Here is a 21,604-nt window from a genome sequence, read left to right on the forward strand (position 1 = left end):
TAGATCTAACAGACTGGAAATAAACAATAACACTATAGTTACTGTAAAATGTTTAAAGTGTTAATGTATTTAAGTGGCCTTGAATATTAAAAATGTTCCATAATACTAATAAAAAGCTCAGTACTTTTGCTATTTGTGGTAATTTTTAAGTCAGAACAACAACACAGCCTATTAGGAATTGGCCATAGATCTTCAATAATGGAGTTTGATGTTTTTGGTCATAAGTCAGATTTTGTTATCCCTGCCTAACTTTTTGCAAAAGAAACCAATCTTCCTGGAGTTTCATATGCTATATCTCCTCCCAGGGGAGTTCTCAAAGAGGCTTGGTGAAAGCAGAACTAGGATATTAAAAGTATGATATATTAAGTACTCCTTTCAAATCTTTTCTTTTTTCCCCCATTTTTTAAAAACTGACAATATCTCTAAAATGACTTTGCCCAGATGCTTCAAATGTGATTGGCTGTGTTGGCTTTACTAATACACATCTTTTCAGTGTACACATCCTTTCAGTATATGTTGGGGGTAAGGAAATCATGGTGGTGAACTTGCATACATGCATAATAAAAATAAATATACTTTGTAGTATTGTGTGCTGAGTGGCTCACTGTTTATTAAAGCAATATAATTACAAAGAACCAACTGATGGATGAAGGAGGAGCTTGGAGGAGCAAAAAAAAAAGAAACAACTTGCCCTGCTGTTTCTGCTCACATGTTGCCATATAGCCAAAAGTCAGGAAACAGAGGAACTGGAAACCTGAAGTATATACTACTTCTTGAAAGATATTGTGTATATTAGAGATAGCATTTGCTCTTCACACCTCACTGCACTGGTTTACGTTCATGCATGCACAAACATCCACCCCTGGATGAAGCAAATTTGCTGCTTTCTGGAGTTCATGGACAAGGATGCAGAGAAACCTAGCTTAGTGCATCAAGGTATGATGGACACAGAGCTGAAGGTGTCTCAAAAGCATGGGTTCCTTTCAGATTTTCTCCTTTAGCTATTCCCAAAGTTTGGCTTATGCTTGTAAAGAGTTTTTTATAGGCTCAGTAAGGTTTACAATTTTTTTATATTTATTTAAATTAACTTGCTACTGGCAGGTATGGATTTTAGCTTGGGAGAAACTGAGAGAGAAAATGTGAATGGTGGAGGTGTACAATGGATGATAATAAAAATGTACTTAGCTAACAATGGAATTCCATGAAGTTACGATAGTTTTGGAATGGAGGTCATGAAGGACAACAGAAAACTGAAAACCTAGATTGTATTATGGCTATTAGATCCACTGAAATACCCAATAAACATATAATATCGGTTTTTATCTACTTTTTCTGAGAGTAGATGGACTTATTTTGGCTTTGGTTCTTTGTTATAATGCATTTTTTGTTATCACTTGCTGGCTTAATAAAGAACTACTTTGGATTTAAAGGAAGCTTATTGCAAAAAAAATAACTCCTTTGCTTTTATTTATAATGGGATAATATTTAGGGTTGTATTTATTAGCTTATCTTGTCGGTTAAACATTTATGAGTCCATTCTTTATAACCCATGAAGCAAGGGAGTAAGGGAGATGAGCTAGAAACAGGTACTGTGAGAACTTGTGGGCACTGAATTCATGTAATATATAATACGATCTGTCCAATTTAAGTATGTTGGAGCATTTCTCTAGGGAATGAATGAAGAGTACTGGTTAAGAAATAGGGGATGAATCCACTTGCTTTTGAACCTGGAAAATGGACATAGAATATTCTCATTAACTGTAAAGTTTAGAGATGAGTTGCTTAAAATGATTTGCTGAATTAGAAAACTATCAGCTGCCATATGAAACATTTCAGTTAGAGGTTGCATTCATTTTTCAATGTATAGGGAATGTACACAGTCTTAAAACAACACTCATAGTAATTATCAGTTTATAATAAAACCGGTTACAACAGAAAGTGGCAAGTTTGGAGGGAAAAATTTACATATTAGTAAAGTTCACATTTTTAAAGCAAAGGAAGAGGTTTACTTTGGTAACCCTTTTATTTCCTTCAATATATTGTTCTTCGGTACATTCAGGAAACCAAATGAGAGACCTGACTATACATGCATTTTACAAGGGCTGGTCAGAAAATAATGCCTCCTAAATTATATCTCCTAAGCAAGCTATGGACATAGGGGGAGTTCTTCTTGTTGACATCTTGCCAAATGGAGCCACAGTACATTCTGGTTAAGACCCCAAAGTAACTGAGGCGTCACATGCAAGGAGCCCAACAAAAAAAATCTAAGGTCTTGCTTCTACATAACAGTGCTTGCCCACATACCAGCTTGTGCATCACAAAGGCAATCTCATTGTTTGGATAGACTGTGCAGCTCATTACCCTATACTGCCCAGAGGAGGAAGGACAGATTGCAAAGGCAATATTTTCAGGATGAAAGCAAAGTGATGGAGGTTCTGTGACAGTGCTTGCATGTCAAAGACAAGGATTTTTATAATGTTGAGTCATATGACTCAGTCACCAGTGCAAAAAGGACACTGATAGAGGAGGAAAGTATGCTGAAAAACAGCTGTTTTCAGAAATGATGTACAATTTTTTTATGCAAGTGTCAATATTTTTTCAATAATATTTGTATGAGAAAATTAGGAGGCATTTTTTTGAATGGCCCTCATAGGCAAGGTATTATGTTGTGATTAACACATCACAGTTCTCAGACCAAATGAGCACTGTTTCAAATGTAAACAAGTAGCCTAAAATTTGAATTTAATGATAGTTATTTTGTCCTCCATATATACCAATAATAGCAAAGAAAGGGGTTCATACGCAGTCAGTTGAAACTTTCAGGGAATTTGATAGAAGAGAAAGGGAGGAAAAGAAGTGTGACTTGATGCTAAAAATAGGTGTTAATGGGAATCAGAGAATTGTACAAATATATCACAGAAAATGGTAAAGGAGTGCTAGAAAGTAGGTTCATTAATAAATGAGAAGTAGAATGAAATAAATGATTACTGAAAAATTATTGAAACGGTGCAGTGAACTTTTTAAAAAAGGAATTCTTTACAGGGAAGTTTCTATATTTAGATGATTTAATGAAGAAAAATTTAAGAAATAGCTTTAAAATGACCTCTGAATATATTTTTTTAAAGTTATAATGAAATGAAAAAATATTGGAAAGTTAAAGAGAAGGTAGGTTTACTATATATACATTTATATTAAGATAATGACTATCAAGCTAGTAAACAACTGCTATCTATCCATTTTCATGGATTTGAATAGCATGTGCTTCAGTTATATTTCAATAGACGGTGTCAGAATTGGATTTGTTTATCCTAGAGAAGAGAAGGCTGAAGAAGACATAGAAATGTTACCATAGAGAAAGTAGTTTAAACTGTTTTCCATATCCACTGAGGTCAGGGCAGGAAGAAAGTGTTTTAAAAATTGCAACGAGGAAGATTTAGATTTGATATTTTGTGAAAAAAAACTCAAGTGCAACAATAATTAAGCACTAAAATAAATTGCCTATGGCATTTGTGGAATCCTACCTCATTTGAGATTTTAAGGAATAGTTTAGAGCAACAGCTGTCTGAAATTGGTTAGAGGGATGGACTAGATAAGCTTTCAGGCTAGGGACAGACATTACACACACACTGGTTTAAGTGATCAGAAACTGGTTTAAACCTGCAACAGAACAGATGTTCAGTGAACATAAACCAGTTTGAAAATGGCTGAAACTGGTTTGAGATGAACCTGGTTGAATGTAGTATCAGACTTAACTGATTTGGCTCAAACCAGTTTATGCAATGTCTGTCCCAGACTCCTTGCTGGTTTAAGATAAACCAGACTCCCTGAGCATCCTGGCATGCTCTCTGGGCTGGGCAGGGCTGTCTGCTCCACAGCAGAGCTAGCCCCTCCCTTCTGCCCCCTGGCTGTAGCTCCAGCAGAGACTTACAGGCACACAGCCTGGCTTCTCACTGTTAAGCAGGGATTATTCCCTCTACTTCTCTGCTTTACACAGACACCGCAGCATTAGCTAGCAGACCACATGTTGGCTACAGTCCATGCTGTGGCAGACCACAAAGGCAGACAGGCTTTTTGGAGCTAATCAACAGGTAACTTAATGTCCTTCCTTAGAAGAGGTGCTTATGAAGAGCTCCATTAGTTAATGGAGAGAGGCTTTCTTTCCTTAATGGGTTGATAAACACTGAGTTAGGGGTGATAAACTTTTCCTGCTGGGCAGCTCAGGAGGGGGTGGAATAATAAGAGCATCCTGTTGGGGCCTGGTCATGCTTCTCCTCAGCTCAGCCCTGTGGAAGGGAATGGTGGGCTGCTTGAGCACCACACCCTGCAGCCTCTAGCCTGATCCACTGCAGGCACGTGCCCACATTTCTGAAATGAAAAGGGAATGTCTGTCCACCTCCAAATCAGTTCAAGCTTTGCAGGTTAGACTAACCTGCAAAGATTGAATCAGTTCAGGCTCAGGCTTTTTCAATTTCTGTCCCTAGCCTCAAAATCCTGTCTATTCCAGCTGAAATGTTTCTACAGCAAGATGGAATTGATTGATCTGATGAACCCTAGAATAGCCTTTAAGAGCTTATATATAATTTAAAAACATTTATAACAAGGTAATGATTTTTAAAATAACAAACAGGACTGATCTGGACAGTTAAAATAATTTGAGATTGAACTCCATTTGTAACAAAATAATGGAATAATTATTAAAAGGAAGTCATATAATAATCTATTCTCAGTTGCACTAATTCTTTCTTACCTATCAGGCAGCATAAAGTTCTTTACACCCTCTTAAGGCCTACTTATGTTGCCAGAATGAAGTGGAGTGTCTCTGGAGCAAATGAGATTCAGGCTCAATACACACACACACACCTTAATAAAATTAAGAGGAAAAAATGCACAGATTATTAAGGAATGGTAGCTTTCATATGCTTAGATCTTCATAAATCCTTTGATAGTGTCCAATGAAATATTATACTCCAAAATATTTACAGTTGTCTTGAACAATACATGGAATTTCATTTTAGAAGTACTGAAAGCATTAAAAATGCTGTAAAAGTTTCCTATTTTGGGCAGGCATTTTGTAATGCAAGATAGGCTGGGTTACTATATAAGGAGCTTTTGTTTTGTAATCTATCACATTTGCTTTTAGATGTTATTTCTGTTTCTTACTGTCACTTATTGCATAAGTTTTCAATTATGAAGATATTTAATGGTAGTCAATGTGCTGAACATTTCCATTAATAATCTGGAGGAGGGATACATCTAAAAAATGTTCATAAAATTTTAAATGGATCTAAACTGGACGAAGTAAAAATACAAAGTGAGGAAAGTGAAACACAAAAAATGAACAGATGTCAACAAAATCAACAGTAGATGTATATGCTGAACATCTTTGAATATCAAGGCACTTATTTTGGTATCCATCATATTTAGATACCTATCCCTGGGATCATAAATTTGAAATTGATGTCTGTAGACTTTAGCAACCTTTCCTGTTCAAGCAATATGCTGTAGTCTTGTAGCTAAACATTTTAAAGTAGCATGTTTCAAAGATGTTGCTAGTTACTGCTACATTGTTCATTGCAAATGGTCTTATCCCATTAGTATAATGGCATGATCTTAGATTACTGGACTTTAAGGCCAGAAGGAATCATTTTGATGATCTAGTTTGATATTAACACACTAGCCCAGGAAAACTCACATATATAATACTACAGAAATTTTTGCAGTTTTGATCATAGTTTGCACTTTAATGCAGACTATAGCTTGCCTTCTGGACCTGCAAAAATTAATTCCACTTTAAAAAGTTACTGGCAAAGATGGAAAAATATAATGGACAGAAGGATCTCATAGTATCTAAGACTTCCAGATAAAAGTGTGTGCATGTGTGTGTGTGGGGGGGGGGGGGAAGAGAGGCAGAGAGACTGTTGACCTGTATTATACAAAAATAACAAAAATGATTAAAAAACAGTTAAAAACAACCAATTAAAACCACATGGGGCTAGGCATGGAAACAAACAGTAAGCAAAGAAGATCAGTTTAAGAAAGTGACAAGGAAGAAAACCCTTATACCTTCTCCATACTGACACATTCATAATGACACTTTAAGGACCAGCCAGCCCTCTTCTACAGTATATAGGACCTCCTTGACAGCTCAGAGATGGAGATAGAGTCTGTAGCTGTGTCCAAATGAGCATGGCCATGCGGTATGTGGCACTGAAGACATGTCTGTGGCACCATATACCGCATGTTCAATTGTATTCTGCACTGCAAGGAAGGAGCGTGGGGGTCTACAGGGAGGGAGGGTTCTGGCCCCTGGATATCCAGAGGTAAAAAAAAAAACATGGGGAAAAAAATATGGAGCGGTACACATGAGGGCAGCATGCACCCCTCAAAACCAGACCCTGGACAGCTGGAGCCACACTCTGGCTGCTGTCCAGGCTCCATGTGGCAGGATTGTCATTGCTGCAGCCTCGGGAGGCACCCAGGGCCACAGGTAAGGTCATTGAGGCCAGCCCAGTGCTGGCCCCAGCCTCCCCTACCCCACCCAGGGTAACCTGCCATGCACCAGAGGGCACATAGCACAGGTGTTCCCTGCGGACAACTAGTGGGCAGCACAAGATGTGCCTCTGCTAGTTGCCTCTGAGGAACCAAACATCCACACACATCTGGATGCAGCCTGTATATGTAACTATTTGAGTTTTTAGTTTTCAAATTAAGATCTCTTATAATGGTTTTATTTGATTTGCCTTATAAAATAATTATAATTAACAGGCAAATGGTCCTTGGTGAAAAGGCATGAGTGCTTACTATACCGTTACTGAATAATTTGGTCTTGACTGGCTATTGAAAATCAGTTTTACCTCTGCATGTCAAAAATAGATTAATTATAAAAGTAGAAGTTTTTTAAGTTCCCTTTAGTTTTATATATTTTTTTGAATGATTCAAGTTTTTATTTCAGTCATTTATTTACTGTATATATCAGGCTTTTAGTAATATCAGTGGTTCAACCCCATTTGTTTGGACCAATGGCAAACAAGTAATGATGATATTATTAGGACCAGGCAAATTTTTCATGTCAGCTGCCAGAACAAACCCAAAAGGTTCAGACAGACCTCACATATGTTTCTTTTCCTGCCAAAATGAAACCAAAAAATATTCATTTTCAGGAGCTTGTAATAAAATCCAAGGGAATGTAGAGCTGGATTCACAAAACTGCCTGGGGAAAAACTAGTACCCACCTTGTACTAGTGTGATATATACTTTATGGTTGTAAATGGACATACACAACTGATCATTGTTTTAGGTCTTTAAATTAGTTTTATGCTTGTGAAAAGGTGGCACACTGACATGTTTTAAACACAGTTCCTGTATGTGTGTTTGATACAAAACCTACTGACTTCATTAGTTTAATGCAGCTATTTATCTACAAAACGGATACTGGAATCAGAGCAATCTTCCACACCAGTGATTCTTTGGGAAGGGACTGTCTGGGGCTTCTAAAACCCAGTGGATAGAACTCAAAGGAAAGATGTTTTGATTGATCTGCTACCTATCCTTTGCCTAATGCTAAATCATTCCCACCAGACATGACTCAAAACACTGTTAAAGAGAAAAATATATTGGTATAGACCACAATACATTATATAGAAGATAATTTTCCTTTGGAAGATTTCCTGTAGCTCTTTCTGACAAACTCTTCATACAAATTCAAACTAGCCCAAATAAAAAGTTTACTAATAACAATCTGGTCTATGCTGCAGGCTTGTGTCAGCAGTACTCAAGTTCTGCCAGGAAATGAGGGAGTGTTTACACTTAGAGCTCCCTTGCAGTGGCAGTACCCCTTTCTTTTGCTAGCATAATTACACCATCCATCTCAATGAAAGTAGGCTTCTACCATAGTCTGGCAGCTGACAGAAGGGACTCAAAGGTAGTTTTACACCTTCTGCCAGTTGCTACCATCTCCTCAACAGCTGGAGTCTTCCCAGCCTGCACTTCACAACCTCCTGGTACAGCTGCTACAGCAGAGTTACATGGAGCAAGCAGAAGCATACAGAGGTGAACAAAGTCTGATGACTTGGCTGTGGCAGTAGAGTCTGACAGTAGAAAAAAAACTTATTTTGGGATATTTTTTGCTGAAGGTGTAAACATTTAAACATTTTTAGCATTCCAAATTAATGACTAAACCTCCTTAGCTTATATTTTTAAAAAATGGACTTTCCCCTACCCATTATGGCTCTTATCTGAATACATGCATCTTTTACATCTCAAATTTCAATGGACTTTTGAGTCTATTCAGGTTTGGAAATCAATAAGAACCGCTTTTAAATTTTAAGTGATTTTTCAGTTTGGGTGGGAAATGGGATCTTTATATAAATGTCTGCCTCTCTTCCTCAGAACCATATTGTGACATGGTCCTTTATATCAAACATTTACTCATAGAATAAATGCTACTTAAGTAAATAATGTGAGAAATTGTTCACTATTACTGAGGGATTCACAATCTGACCCTTGTAACAAATAAATCTTAGCCAATCTAACACCTTATTATTTTGTAATGTTACTACTTAAGATTTGATTAATCTTGAAAATTGCTTTACTTATCAAACTAATTGCAAAGTAGTTTAATCAAACCTTTTTTGGTGTAGTCTACCAAACAGTAAAACATTAATTTATGAATGATACTTGAAAAAGTGGTAAGAAAGGCAGCAGCTTTCATGTATATTGTTGCATATGAGGAGGGGTGACAGAGTTACTGTCCCTGTTAGCTTTAGAAGAACATAGTTCATTGCTTTTCATTTACTATCCTACACTCACTGCTGAATTCCTGAAATTCTCTAAATAAAAGACACCTATAAATTAAGTTGCCACTTCATGCTTTGAACGCCCAGCTTTTAAATTGTCTGAGATAGTAATTTTCCTATAGGTACTAGAAGTAGAATTCAAATGTTGTGCCCATTCAGTGAGCAGGACCACAGCCATTTACTCTTTTTTAACTCTACTGGGTACTACTCCAGGTTCAGTTCCTTGCTTAGAGGTAATGGACCAGTGATCTGTTGTATAACATATGGTTTGTAATGCAGAGAGGCCCATTAGATCAATGGCTATGGAGCTGAAGTGCATGCTATCCTCCAGTGACTGATAATGGAATTCAGCTTTGATCTTGTCTTGCATTCTGTTGCTCTTGAATTGCTATTCATGTAAACTTAATTTAGTCACTAACTTACTTGTGTGTACATCTTCCAGGAATAACTTTTGCTACTATTTGTTCATGTAATTTTAGGTTCCCCTGCTTTTATTTTTAGAAATCATAGAAATCATAGAAAATTAGGGTTGGAAGAGACCTCAGGATGTCATTTAGTCCAACCCCCTGCTCAAGGTAGGACCACCGTCAACTAGAACATCCCAGCCAAAGCTTTGTCTAGCCAGGTCTTGAAAACCTCTGAAGATGGAGATTCTACCACCTCTCTGGGTAACCTGTTCCAGTGTTTTACTACCTTCCTTGTGAGAAAATTCTTCCTAATCTCTAACCTAAACTTCTCTTGCTGCAACTTAAAGCCATTTCTCCTTGTTCTGTCATCTGCCACCACTGAGAACAGTCTAGTTCCATCCTCTTTTGACCTCTGCTTCAGATAGTTAAAGGCTGCTATTAAATTCCCCCCTCCATCTTTTCTTTTCTAGACTAAATAAGCTCAGTTCCCTCAGCCTCTCCTCATAAGTCATGCCCCAGCCTCCTTATCATTTTTGTTGCCCTCTGCTGGACTCTCTCCAATTTGTCCTCATTGTTTCTGTAGTGGGGGGCCAAAACTGAGCACAGTACTCCAGATGTGGCTTCACCAGTACTGATTAAAGGGGAATAATCACTTCCCTTGACCTACTGGCAGCACTCCTACTAATGTAGCCTAGTATGCCGTTAGCTTTCTTGACAACAAGGGCACACTGCTGGCTCATATTCAGCTTATTGTCCACTGTAACGCCCAGGTCCTTTTCTGCAGAGCTGCTGCACATTTATTTTTGCACAGTTAGCAGAAGGATCAAAATTATATGATTTTCATTTAGCTTCAGGTAGTTAGATAATAGCACAAAGCAATTGTGCCAGCCAAATGGCCATTACAACACTGAATTTATTATATCTTGTAGCTACAACTAATTATGACATATTATGAAACAAAATGAACTATTTACAAAAAGAGAAAGTGCTTTACCTTGCACAACAGTAGGTCTTTTAACTTCTGATGACAGCTTCAAAACCTTTTTTTTTTAGGTTTCAACTGAAATCAGTTTAGTTGCACTACTGTTCTCCTGTCTATCTAATGACATATGTGTTCCACCAGAACAATTTCTTCTAAGAAACTGATGGCTGGAATAGTAAGGGGAACTAAAGTGGCTGGCTTGGCTGTGTGCACTGGGGTGGAGATCGAGGTGGGGTGTGAGAAAGAACTACTTGCAGTCTTTGGTTAGGTACAGAAATTAAACATTAACTGGAAAAAGTGATTGGAAACCTATCTAAACCTGTAATAGAACAAAAGTTCAGTGCATATAGACTGATTTAAAAATAGCAGAACCCAGTCTAAGGTAGACGTGAAAGGATGTAGTATCAGATTTAATCAGTTTAGGTTAGATCGATCTATCGAACTTCTTTACCAGATCCCCTCCTGACTTAAATAGGTCACTGTCCTCCAGCATCCCAGTATCCTTCATGGGCCCCTGCTAGCCCCTTTCACAGGGTGGGAGGGCTAATCTCCACCCATGTTTATTTGGTCTGGCCAAGCACCAGGCTGGCCCTGACCACAGGCTGTCACAGAGTTGAGGCAGCAAAGCCTTTGCACCCTAGCCCTGAATCCTGCCTGTACTTGTCAGCTGTGCAGGGCCAGGGGAAAGGGGGAGCAGGGGTTCCTACTGCCACCTTAGCCAAACCAGACCCAGCAAGAACAATGGTGGGGGGAGGGCATATAGCAGGGGCTTCCCCTTCCCCTGCTGACTGGCACAGCATGGCTTCTGTCTCCAACTCTGTGCCTGCCATCTTTCTTTTCCATCTTAAAGTAGTAGAAAGAAGAAACGGCATTGAAGTAACTACAGGTGAAGAAAATTACAATATTTTGAAACCTTAAAAATATTAATTTGGGAATGGGTAAAACTTAGTTTATTCTGAGACAGCATATACAGTTGAATCATTCCTAATTTCAATGTACCATATCCAAGAGTATTGTTGTCTTCCAGGCACAGGACAGGAAAATGTCTGATAAAGTTTATGGAAGGAAATATCATTGTCTCCTTAACACTCCTCTCCTTGCACCTAAACCTGAAACAACTCCTCTGTGGGATTCAGGATTGTATTTGGTAGAAGTAGGGAGTGTCTACATGTGTGCTTTACTTCACATTAGACTAATCTAATGTGCAGTAAAATGTTACTATCTACATGTGCACAGCAATTACTGTGCAGTAGATTAACATAAAGGCTAGTATAGACAGATACAGGTACTAGCCAATGGTACTTTACATTAATGCACCTGAACACACAGGAAGATCCTGGCTTGGAAGCAAATTGCTCCCAGTCAGCTCAGGCAGCAGGGGGCCACAACTGCTGCTTGGCTTAGCCCCAAGCTCTGGGGAAGGAGCTGTCTCCAGATCCGGAGGCAGCTCCAATCAGTGGGAGCTCTGGCCTGGGCAGGCAGGCCAAGACAGTGACAGCCTGGTTTCCCAGGCTGGTGCTGGGGGGCTGTGCCCCATGTTCTATGCCTCTGTGGGGCTTGCCCTCATGCTGCCCTGGGTGCCTTGGAGCATCACAGCAGGGAAGAGGGTGTTGGAGGGGAGTGGGTTGCAGGCAGCCAGTGCAAAGGGAGGGTGAACTATGCTTTCCTCACTTGAACCCTGGGAGTAGGGCAGCTGCAGTTGCCAGGGGGCTGCCTACACCTCTGCCCAGCTGTTTCCTCTCACTCTGCATGCTTGGAGAGTGAGGGGTCCCGGCCAGCAGGTGCAGGTTGTCCCATAGCTGGAGGAGGAAGGAGGATAGGTGGGGTAGGCAAGAGGATACTGGGGGAGGTGCGGCTAGTGAAGGCAATTGCAGCTTCTGACAGACTGGGGTGTGGAGTGTACCCCCACGCAACAGATCTGCCTGGGGGGGTGCAGCCTGGGGGGAGGCACCCTATAAAATACAGCCTTTTTGTGGGGGATGCACCCCTATACAATGGAGCTGCTTGGAGGGGCTGTAGGTTGGGGGGCTGCCCCATGCTTCCCCCTGAATCTAGAGGTGTCCTGACATGTGTGCCCTGCAGGTGCTGAATGCTGCAATGCTGCTGACTGCAAGCCTGGCCAACAAGAACTACAACTATGACTTGGTGCAGCCCTACTTCTACTTTGAGGAGGAGGATGAGAGCTATTACCTGGTGGCACAGCAGCAGAGCAGTAAGCTATAACCACCTGCTCTCTATGAAGACATCTGGAAGAAGTTTGAGCTGCTGCCCACACCAACGCTGTCACCCAGCGACCACACCACCTGCCTATGTACTGCCAACAAGCTGGAGATTGTGACCGAGCTGCTGTGTGGCAATGTGGTGAACCAGAGCTTCATCTGCAATCCCAACAACAAGGCCTTTGCCAAATCTATTATCATCCAGGGCTGCACATGGTGTGGCTTCTCAGAAGTCCTAGAAAGCCAAGCAAACTTTTTTCTGCCCTTGCACTGACTGCCTACAATCCACTCCCACCTAATACCTCCTTCCCCTGCTGTGATGCTCCAAGGCAGTTGGGGCAGCATGAGGGCAAGCCCCCCAGAGGCATGAAGCAGGGGGCATGGCTCCCCACCACCAGACCAGGACATCTTCCTCAGGACTGGGAGCGAAGCGGAGACTACCTAAACTATCATGATAATTTAGGTAGTCTCCGCTTCGCTCCCAGTCCTGAGGAAGGAGAATTTGTAACCAAAAGCTTGTCTATGATCTCTCCTAACTATACAGTTTGTCCAATAACATATATCACCAGAAATCCTGCATATCCATGTCTAAACCAGCATAGCCACAAGATTCCAACTCTTCCACTTCCCAGGAAATATACAATATTCCTATTCAAATGCAAAACAGTCCAGGTAAAATGTGGTCTTATCAGGTAACCTTCATTTAAAGAAGCACTGAAAGGGGTAGATAAGTAACTGAACACTTCTCAGAAGACAAATCGCACTGTCATCATCAGCACTTTTAGTGGATGCTTTGGGGCAGTGTAATTGAACATTTATACTTCATGAAATACATGTATTTGCCTTAAGGTACATTAACTATAATATAACTATCTCTCCTCCTCTTTTTGGGAAAAAAATAGCACAACTTTATAGATCTTCCATGATTTACATACACACACTGATACAAATTATATCTCATCCATAACTCAAATACTGTATCTGACTAAAGTGCAGATTAGTGTCTGTGTAACAATAACTGACTTACTTTCAATTTGTAGAAGGCCAGGTTGCAGACTCACCATTGAAATAGTAGCTTCCTACATACTAAACAAACATGCATTTTCCTGTTGATGGAAGTGAAAAAATGTAGGTCTCATGGACCTGATCCAGCTCCAGGCAAAAATCAATGAAAGTCAAAAGAAGTTAGATCATGACCTTAGTAACTCTTACTCCAATTTGACATTATAGATGAATAGTAAGAATAAAGACTTATTAGTAATGAATAAGATTCTTCTGAAAATTACTAAGTAGTAGTTTGAAAATAACAGAATAGTTCTAATTATAAGCTTTCTAGCAAGAGTAGGGTTTTAGGTGGAGCTTGCTCAGTTTATAATAGGCATTATATAATATGACTGCCTGTAATTGCAGGTGATTTGCCTCAGTGGCTCAATTCCATGTTCCTATTTTTTTAGGTTTTAATAAGAGACTCTTATCTACCTTATAGAGTGAGATAATTGATTAGCTGTGTTAAGAATTCAACAAAGGCCATTCTCTAACCCTGCCATGAATGTGATTCACTATAGTAATGACGTGTAATTTGTAAATCTTCAGTTGTCATGGTAGCCCGGCAGGGCTACAAAAATAAATGCATACACCCATACAATCTTTCAGTAAGTAGAAATAGAATTTGATAGTTTGCACACACCATGGGGGTCTATTTTTCACACAGTTGGGATCTACTCTCCCCTGGTTATATAAACAAAATTCACACACATGCTAATTGGAATGAGTCACACACTTTAGAGAATAGACCCCAACAAGCAGGAGATTTATTCAAGCAAGTGACATTATTATTAATAGGAGAGAGAGTATTTCTGCAAATCTCTGGCACACCAATGGAAATGATGTCTGTGCCTTTGTTTTTGTAAAGTATGGATTAAAAAAATATGTACACACATACATGCACACAGACATATATAAACAATTGGGTGCAACCCATTTTATGACAATTTTCTGGAAAATAAAGGGCTTTCTGCAAAGTCTGAAATTTCATAATATATACTGTCATACATAATCCAAACTTTCAATAATGTGCACTAGGGATGATGCATGTATCATTATTAAGATTTTGGTCCCTAAGAATGGCTATAGCTGTAAGTTACATTACATATCCAATTGTGTATCATTTCTACAAAGATGGTAGATTCCTATTATTACAATTTAAAATGTTTTTCTATGCCAGATAGCTGTCTTCTCTGTAATCTATCTGAAAAGCAAACACCAATGTGCACTGTATTCATTTTCAGAAACTGCATTAAATGATAAACAAGTACAAGAAAAGCTCATTAACCAGACTATGTGTGAAAGTGCCCCAGACTGCACATAGGGAAGTGTATTGTTACTATTTTAGTATGCACTACTGTCAGTTACACCTCACATTCAAATGCATATTTTTTTATTGAGCTGAATCTTCAACTGGCCAGTAGAATAGGCAAGTATCCTGAGTGGCTGGACCTTTTCAAATAGTTTATATTTTAGTGTGTGAAGCCTTGAAATATTTCAAAACAAGAACCACTGGATCTTTAAATTTCTCCTTACTGTGGAAAAGGAAAAAAATCTGTTTGTTCACTTATTAATGCATTGACTATACAGCAAGGCATCAAAATGCTATATTTACTGGAAAACACATATATGAATACATGTTTTGTGGGTTTTATTCTGTGCTCACACCAATTTGTTGCATGATAAGACTTGCTTTTGCTTTTACTGTTGTGGTTGCTGCATATTTTATACTGTGCTGCGCTGGCCTGACTTAAATGATGGTAGGGTTTTATGACATGTCTTACTTCAGCTCACACATGATTAAATTATATTTCTTCCTGTCTGAATAAGGATTATATGGAACATATACGTACTTAACTCAGGTTTGGGAGAGTACATGTCAGAATTTCACGTGTGTGATGCAGTTCAGTAAAATAACAGCTTTTGATGAGGTAATGATAGAAAATCATAAAAGTAAGAAGTAAAACTCAAATGGTAACAGTATAGATATAAAGCTGTTTTTTTTCCAATGCTATCCAATAATATTTTCAAATGCTATCCCCTTGCCATTTGTGGGGGATATGTTCTAGTATCCCCCACGAATGACGAAATCCGCGAATAAGGCACTGCAGTCTGTGTTCTTGAACGCAGTGCCCCCGGCAGCTGGTGGGGGACACGGCTCCAGCGGCAACAGGAGTGGTGGCAGGAGCCTGGTGGCAGCAAGCACAGAGCTCCCAAGGAGCTCCTGTAAGTGTATAAAGTGTATTTAAAATGCGGGTTCGGCATTTGCTGATATTTGAAACCACGAGAGCAAGGGTTTCCTGTATTGTACTTTCAATTATTGGAAATCAGTTTGGTTAAAACAAGCCCATAGACTAAAGGAAATTGAAATAAACCTCTCTTTTATGGAAGGCTGCATCTTGTAACTCTTTTTTGTCTGACTGACAGATATAAAATGTCACAACAATGCAACAAATTACTAAAATATCAGCAATACGATAAATAAAACTATATTCATATCTAAAAACACACACAGGATCACATAATGTTACACACAGAAAAAGCCACAGAAAAAGTTGTTTTTCCCCTATTCTTTTCAGTCACTATGGTACCTCTCATGGGGAAAATGACATCCATCAATAGGCAGGTCATCATGTGTGAAATAGTGATCATCCACTACAATGAGCAAAAAGGGGAGGAGATGGTAAAGTGACATGCGAAGTAACTGGCAAGTAGAGAAGGTCAGAGATGCAAGGTGATTACCTTGTCAAATGAGATATGAATTAAAAATTCAGTTGTCTCCAATATCCCTAAAACAATGTTGGCTGATATCAGGGAAGGTATAGCATGGGATGGATTTCATTAGATATGCCCTGTTCATCTCCTCTTCCTCAAAACCATCTACTACTTGCCATTGTTGAAGACAGGACATTAGACTAGAGATAGCTGATGATTAATTTGCCCCGGTATGTCACTTCTTATGTTCTTACCTTTCCCCCACCTATAAGGGTTCAGTATGGTACTAGATTAGTCAAGTAGGTTACATACAGGATTCAGGAGGATGGTGAGGAAGAGTTCCCCTCCTTGGATGCTTTTGTCCAGTTCTAGAGGACCTCCAGGATATTCCTTGTAGAAAATTGTGTGAGTGAAAAGGCCACAGGTTTGCCTGGGGAGTACCTGAGAACAAAATAAAAATGCCAGTGACATGAGCCTACTTCTGTAAATCTCATTCAAAAAGCAGGAGATGGCAGAAACCTTGCTGATTTTGCTCCCATATGGATTATTTTGTTCTCATCGTAGATGAGCACGATATTGCTCGTTGATAACTCCAACTGCCTGTTAAAAAGTGGCTGCACCACTGTGTTCCAAATCCTTCATTGAGACCATTCTATTCATTTCACATAGTAATAATTCAGGGTTTGTTTTCAGGGTTTTGTAACAGGAAGAAAAAAGCTTCTCCTCCTTTAGCAAGGTTAGTTTATTAAAAGATAAGTAGTGCTTCTTGGCCATCTTCACTATCTCAAGCTATTAATCTTCTTGCTAGTGAGATATTGCACAAAATGTGTATTTCAGGTTGCAGGCAGAAGAAATAGCTCTTTCTTTTCTCTGCCCTGAAAATCAAATTCCCTTCCACAACTGAAATATATACAGGGGCTGGCAGGACTGTTGCATGAGTATATCCTGAGGTCAGCTCTACATACCATCATAAATCATCAGATTGTGTGTCAGGATTCAAAAAACCGGTAGATGGAAAAAAACCCCAATGAACCAAAGCATCCACCTCAGTTATTCTGTTAACGATTTAATCACAAGACATCAAAACTCTTAAGATTTATTGGCATTATTCAGTACTTGTACAAGCCTTTCCCAAAACAAACTACATTTTTAGCTAGTTTACCATTTGGATTATCTCTTTATATTCAGTCAAATCAAAAGAAATCAATGAAAGATCACATTCAATAAAGCATCTAAGCATATTTAAATGCTTGAAGAATTATGATCCTACTTGCAATTAATTGAAATCTACATTGTAACTTGTTACTGTGTTATCAATTACATTTTATTTTCCTAAATATATGAGATAAAGTTCCGTCTTTGAATGCAAGTCCATATCTTTTGTTGAATTCAATAGGAGTTACTTCTTTAATGGCCCAGGGCACAGTTGGCCAATCCTGATTTCTATTCTGAGTATTGGGAAAATTCCAACCTGTGTAATTACCTTCTACCTGTCATAATTCTCCTTATCAATTGAATTCTTCTGGGTTATTTACTTTAATCTGTAGCATATTGTTCCACCTAGTTGTTAAGGTACGCCAAGTGATTCTTACAGGTTATTTTGGTCTTTTTGCAGCTGAACGGATGGTGTAAATACCTTTGTTTCCTATCACCTGGTTGCATATCCTTCAATATCATTGGCCATGCTTCTAGTCCCTCTACAGTGCAAACTGCAAAGGTCCTTCTACTATGGGAATATTAGAAAACAAAATCTAAACCAAAACCTTGCATACTGGAGAAGAAAATCACTCCTCCCATTCATTTTTTTTCTTTGCTGGTTTCCACATCTTTTCATGCATAATTATGAGTCAGACTGGGGATGCAATCTTTTTTGTCGTTTTAAGAAATATTTCTAAGATATAATGAAATGCAGTGTACCATGATGCCATTATGGATGAAGCCCCGTCTGTGTCGTGCAGGTTTCAGATGGGGATACTCTTCTGTGCTGGTGACCCTGATACTCCAGACCTTCTTCCAGGCCTCATAGAGCTGAACATGTACTGGGTAGACCCCAGAATGGTGCGGAGCCACCGCATAGCCCATACCAGTTGGAATACCATGCTCCTGAAACACAGCAAGAGAAACAGCATATTGGAGTACTGGAGAACAAAGTTATGCAATTTGTTCATCCTTTTTTCTGCAAAATGGTTTCTTTAAAGAAGCCATCACACTTAGTCAGTCATGTATGCTTTTACATAGAAGACATACTAAAAGAGGAAAGAGATGAGAAGGAAAGCAACTCTTTGGTATTACAGTGTAATAACTACAGGAGGATAAATCATCATTAGACTGAACTACCATTATAATGAACAGATTTGACTGCCTGCTTATTATGCATTTTGTGTCTTCGTAATATATAGCTGGCTGTTTGGTAAAGTAGTTCTGGAAAGGTTGGTAAGTGATGCTGTTTGCCTAGTAACTTTTCAGTCAATATTCAATCAATAAATGAGTGTTGGGTGTGATAATTGATGTTTGTTTCTATTTTGAAAATGCAAGAAAGATTTTGCTGGTTAGGAGCATATTTGTTATAAAGATTAATATACATATATTATCTCTCTCTAAACCTGCTCTTGATCCCTAAGGTCAGCCAAAAGCGACCTCCAGCAAGTACCATCAGTAAATCAACTCCACTTGGTGAAAACACATGGTAGGTCATTCTTGGCCACTGCTCTTCAGTTTTTGAACATACTCCCTCAAGGGCAATCAGATTCTGATCCTGGACATCAGGTACAACTAGCAACTGATTACTAGCAACATGGCAATACCTTTCTATTTGAGTAAGTGTTGACCAAACAAAACTAGGGCAAGATGTTGTTTTGTGGGTCCCTGGTTTGATTTTGGTATTCTAGTTGCCCTTTTAAGTTGTTCTGTTCTCTTACTGTAAGCTGTTCTTAGCCTTTGGTAGGAAGGCAGGTATATATATTTAATAAAGAAAGAAAGAAATATACATAAAGAATGTTTCTCTGTCTTTTTCATAATTTTCATCAAAAGCAGACTTTGGTGTCCAGCTTTGCAATATGTTCTGCATTTGTTCAGTCTGGTCTCTTAAAACGGACCCAGGCTCTTTTTTCTGAACTAGCTGAAAAATGTTAAATACCACATGTACTTTAGAACCAGCCATTTTCAGAAATAAGACTATTTATTGACTTTTCCTCCCCTATTACTTTCAGATATAAAGTGAACTGCTGTTCAAACCTCTTTAATTTCTCCACATACTCAGAGAATTTCACGTTGGGTAGGTTTCTTTCGATTCATCCATTTTTCCACAGAGGATGTTTTCTTAGTTCATTTTGATCCCAGTATCATGCTGCATTCTATGATCACTCAGTGTCCTAGATACTTGCAAGAGATTCCCTCCCTCCGCCCCCATGTTGGGCATTAAATGTATTTACATGATAAGACCTTCATTACTCAATATCCAGATGCTGTGTCTGGGAAGCTCAGCACAGTCACAGTCTTCTGTACCACAACATGGGCTCACATCTCTCTTCTGCTAAATGAAGACTTGCCAGTTCTCAGAATAGATAGGCCATTTTCCATTCAAATATAATTGATACTTGGAGGAAAACTGCTAAAACTCTGGATCATAACTGTTGCCCTTTCTCTTGTCCATATTATCTAATAACTGTTGATTGCTTTTTTAATTCCAGCAGTAGCACATTCTGCTAGACACTTAACTTAGCATAGACGGGCCTTTGATCCTTTGATCAAATTAAATAAAACCTATGGGGAACATTTGTTCACACTTCACATAGCATAACCCGTTACATTATCTACTATCTCATAATAAAGATGTAGCTCTGAGGTCTCTGGCTGTTCTGGGAGGGCCAGAGAGGGGGGAGGACGGGTGCAGGAGACTCTTTCATACTTCGACTGATAGCAAAGTTTATCTTTGGTGCATAATTGCCATCATCTTTCTGCTAGATCTATATGAAGCAGGGGTCAAGTCTATATTATGAGCAAAGGTATCAATAAATTTAAGGCCAAATTTAAGTATAGGAAAGTAACATATGAACTAAGTTTGCTGAAACATTTTGGCCTTCTCTAAACAAATACATTAATAAAATGTCTGAATGTTCTGTGATACTTCTACTACAAAATGTTCTTATTTATATGGTAGCAAACACATAGCAACACCAACTAAATCCGGCCCTGTATGCTGACAGTTAGGTACACAAATATTTACAGGGAGACTGCATCCCCAGAGATCTTATAGTAAAATGAATAAAGCACAAACAGGATAACAAAGAAAAATGAGGCACCAATAGCTCAGGTTGCCTAATGCCACATGGGAAGTAAATGTCAGGTTCAAGAACATGTAAGTTCATTATATATGACTGCTTTCTCTATGCTAAATTCAGTACTAAGTCCAGTACTAAATTAGTTCAGGATCATACCACAACCAATATAAACAGAACAAGATGCATAATACACTAGCCGACTAATGACAGAGTTCTGGAGACTCAAAACAGTTGATAATTTCTTGCACACAATGTGGCCAGGTACAGACATTACACCTTTTCCAGTTTAGGTAACCGGTCTGTACCCATAACAGAACAGAAGTTTAGAGCACGTAGACTGGTTTAAAAATGGTGGATTCCAGTCTAAGATAGATCTGGATTGATGTGGTATCAAACTTAATTGATCTAGGTTAGATCAGCAAATCAAACAAGGTAGGTCACTGACCAAAAGCATCCCAGGCAGGGAGCTGTACAGGCTGTAGCATACCCAGCTCACGCAGGGAATGGGGGTTTCTCAATGGGCTCTGGCACACCCTCCGGGGTCCCCCATGCCTCCCGTGATCCAACGCAGTGCCACAGAGCCAGGCACAGCTGAGCACCATTCACCAGTCAGGCACTCCATTAGAGGTCTTTGCTCTTGTATGGGAATTCAGAATGTCAATATTTTTGAAGAAATGTAACTGATTTCATGTAGGAGTTTGTATCCAAAAATAATACATTTTATTGACTTTCCCCACAATGACCAGTCAAAATAGGAAACTCTATTGGTTAACAATTAAATTTTGTATCTTTCCATTAAACCAAATTACTACAAGGTTCAGAGTATATCTAACTATTATATTTAGATCACCCTGAACAAGGTTAGGGTGATCTAAATGCCTAGGTGAGGAACTGTTAGCAGGGCTTAGGTCATCCTAAAAATGGTATGCCTGATTTAGTTTCCACCAAACCTAGTGAATGCTTGCAGACATTCATGGTGAAGTATTAAGGTTGGGAAAGTCCAGCTACTCTCCACAGCCCCAGGGCTATGCTTTTTGTGCCCCTGGCAAAGCTGATTGGGCTAGTTTTACCCCTTCTCCCACAGACTGGGCAGACCTCCTTGTGGAGTCATTACCCCTGCGCCCCCCAGGCCTACCAGCTTCCTCTGGACCTGTCCCCCCCC

The 21,604-nt window shown here is 39.1% G+C and overlaps 1 protein-coding gene across 1 annotated transcript in view; it reads right to left on the reverse strand.

The window, feature by feature from the left end:
- LOC102382193 (bifunctional heparan sulfate N-deacetylase/N-sulfotransferase 4) overlaps positions 1-21,604 on the reverse strand; it is a 144,776-nt gene that overhangs the window by 63,545 nt on the left and 59,627 nt on the right. The window contains exons 4-5 of the mRNA XM_006035831.2: positions 18,080-18,265; positions 16,475-16,603 (exon numbers count right to left, since the gene is read on the reverse strand). Coding sequence (XP_006035893.1) covers positions 16,475-16,603; positions 18,080-18,265 — 315 coding nt within the window. The remainder of the gene's footprint in view (positions 1-16,474; positions 16,604-18,079; positions 18,266-21,604) is intronic.

This window comes from Alligator sinensis, unplaced genomic scaffold, assembly GCF_000455745.1.
Source record: "Alligator sinensis unplaced genomic scaffold, ASM45574v1 scaffold1135_1, whole genome shotgun sequence".
Lineage (NCBI taxonomy): Eukaryota > Metazoa > Chordata > Crocodylia > Alligatoridae > Alligator > Alligator sinensis.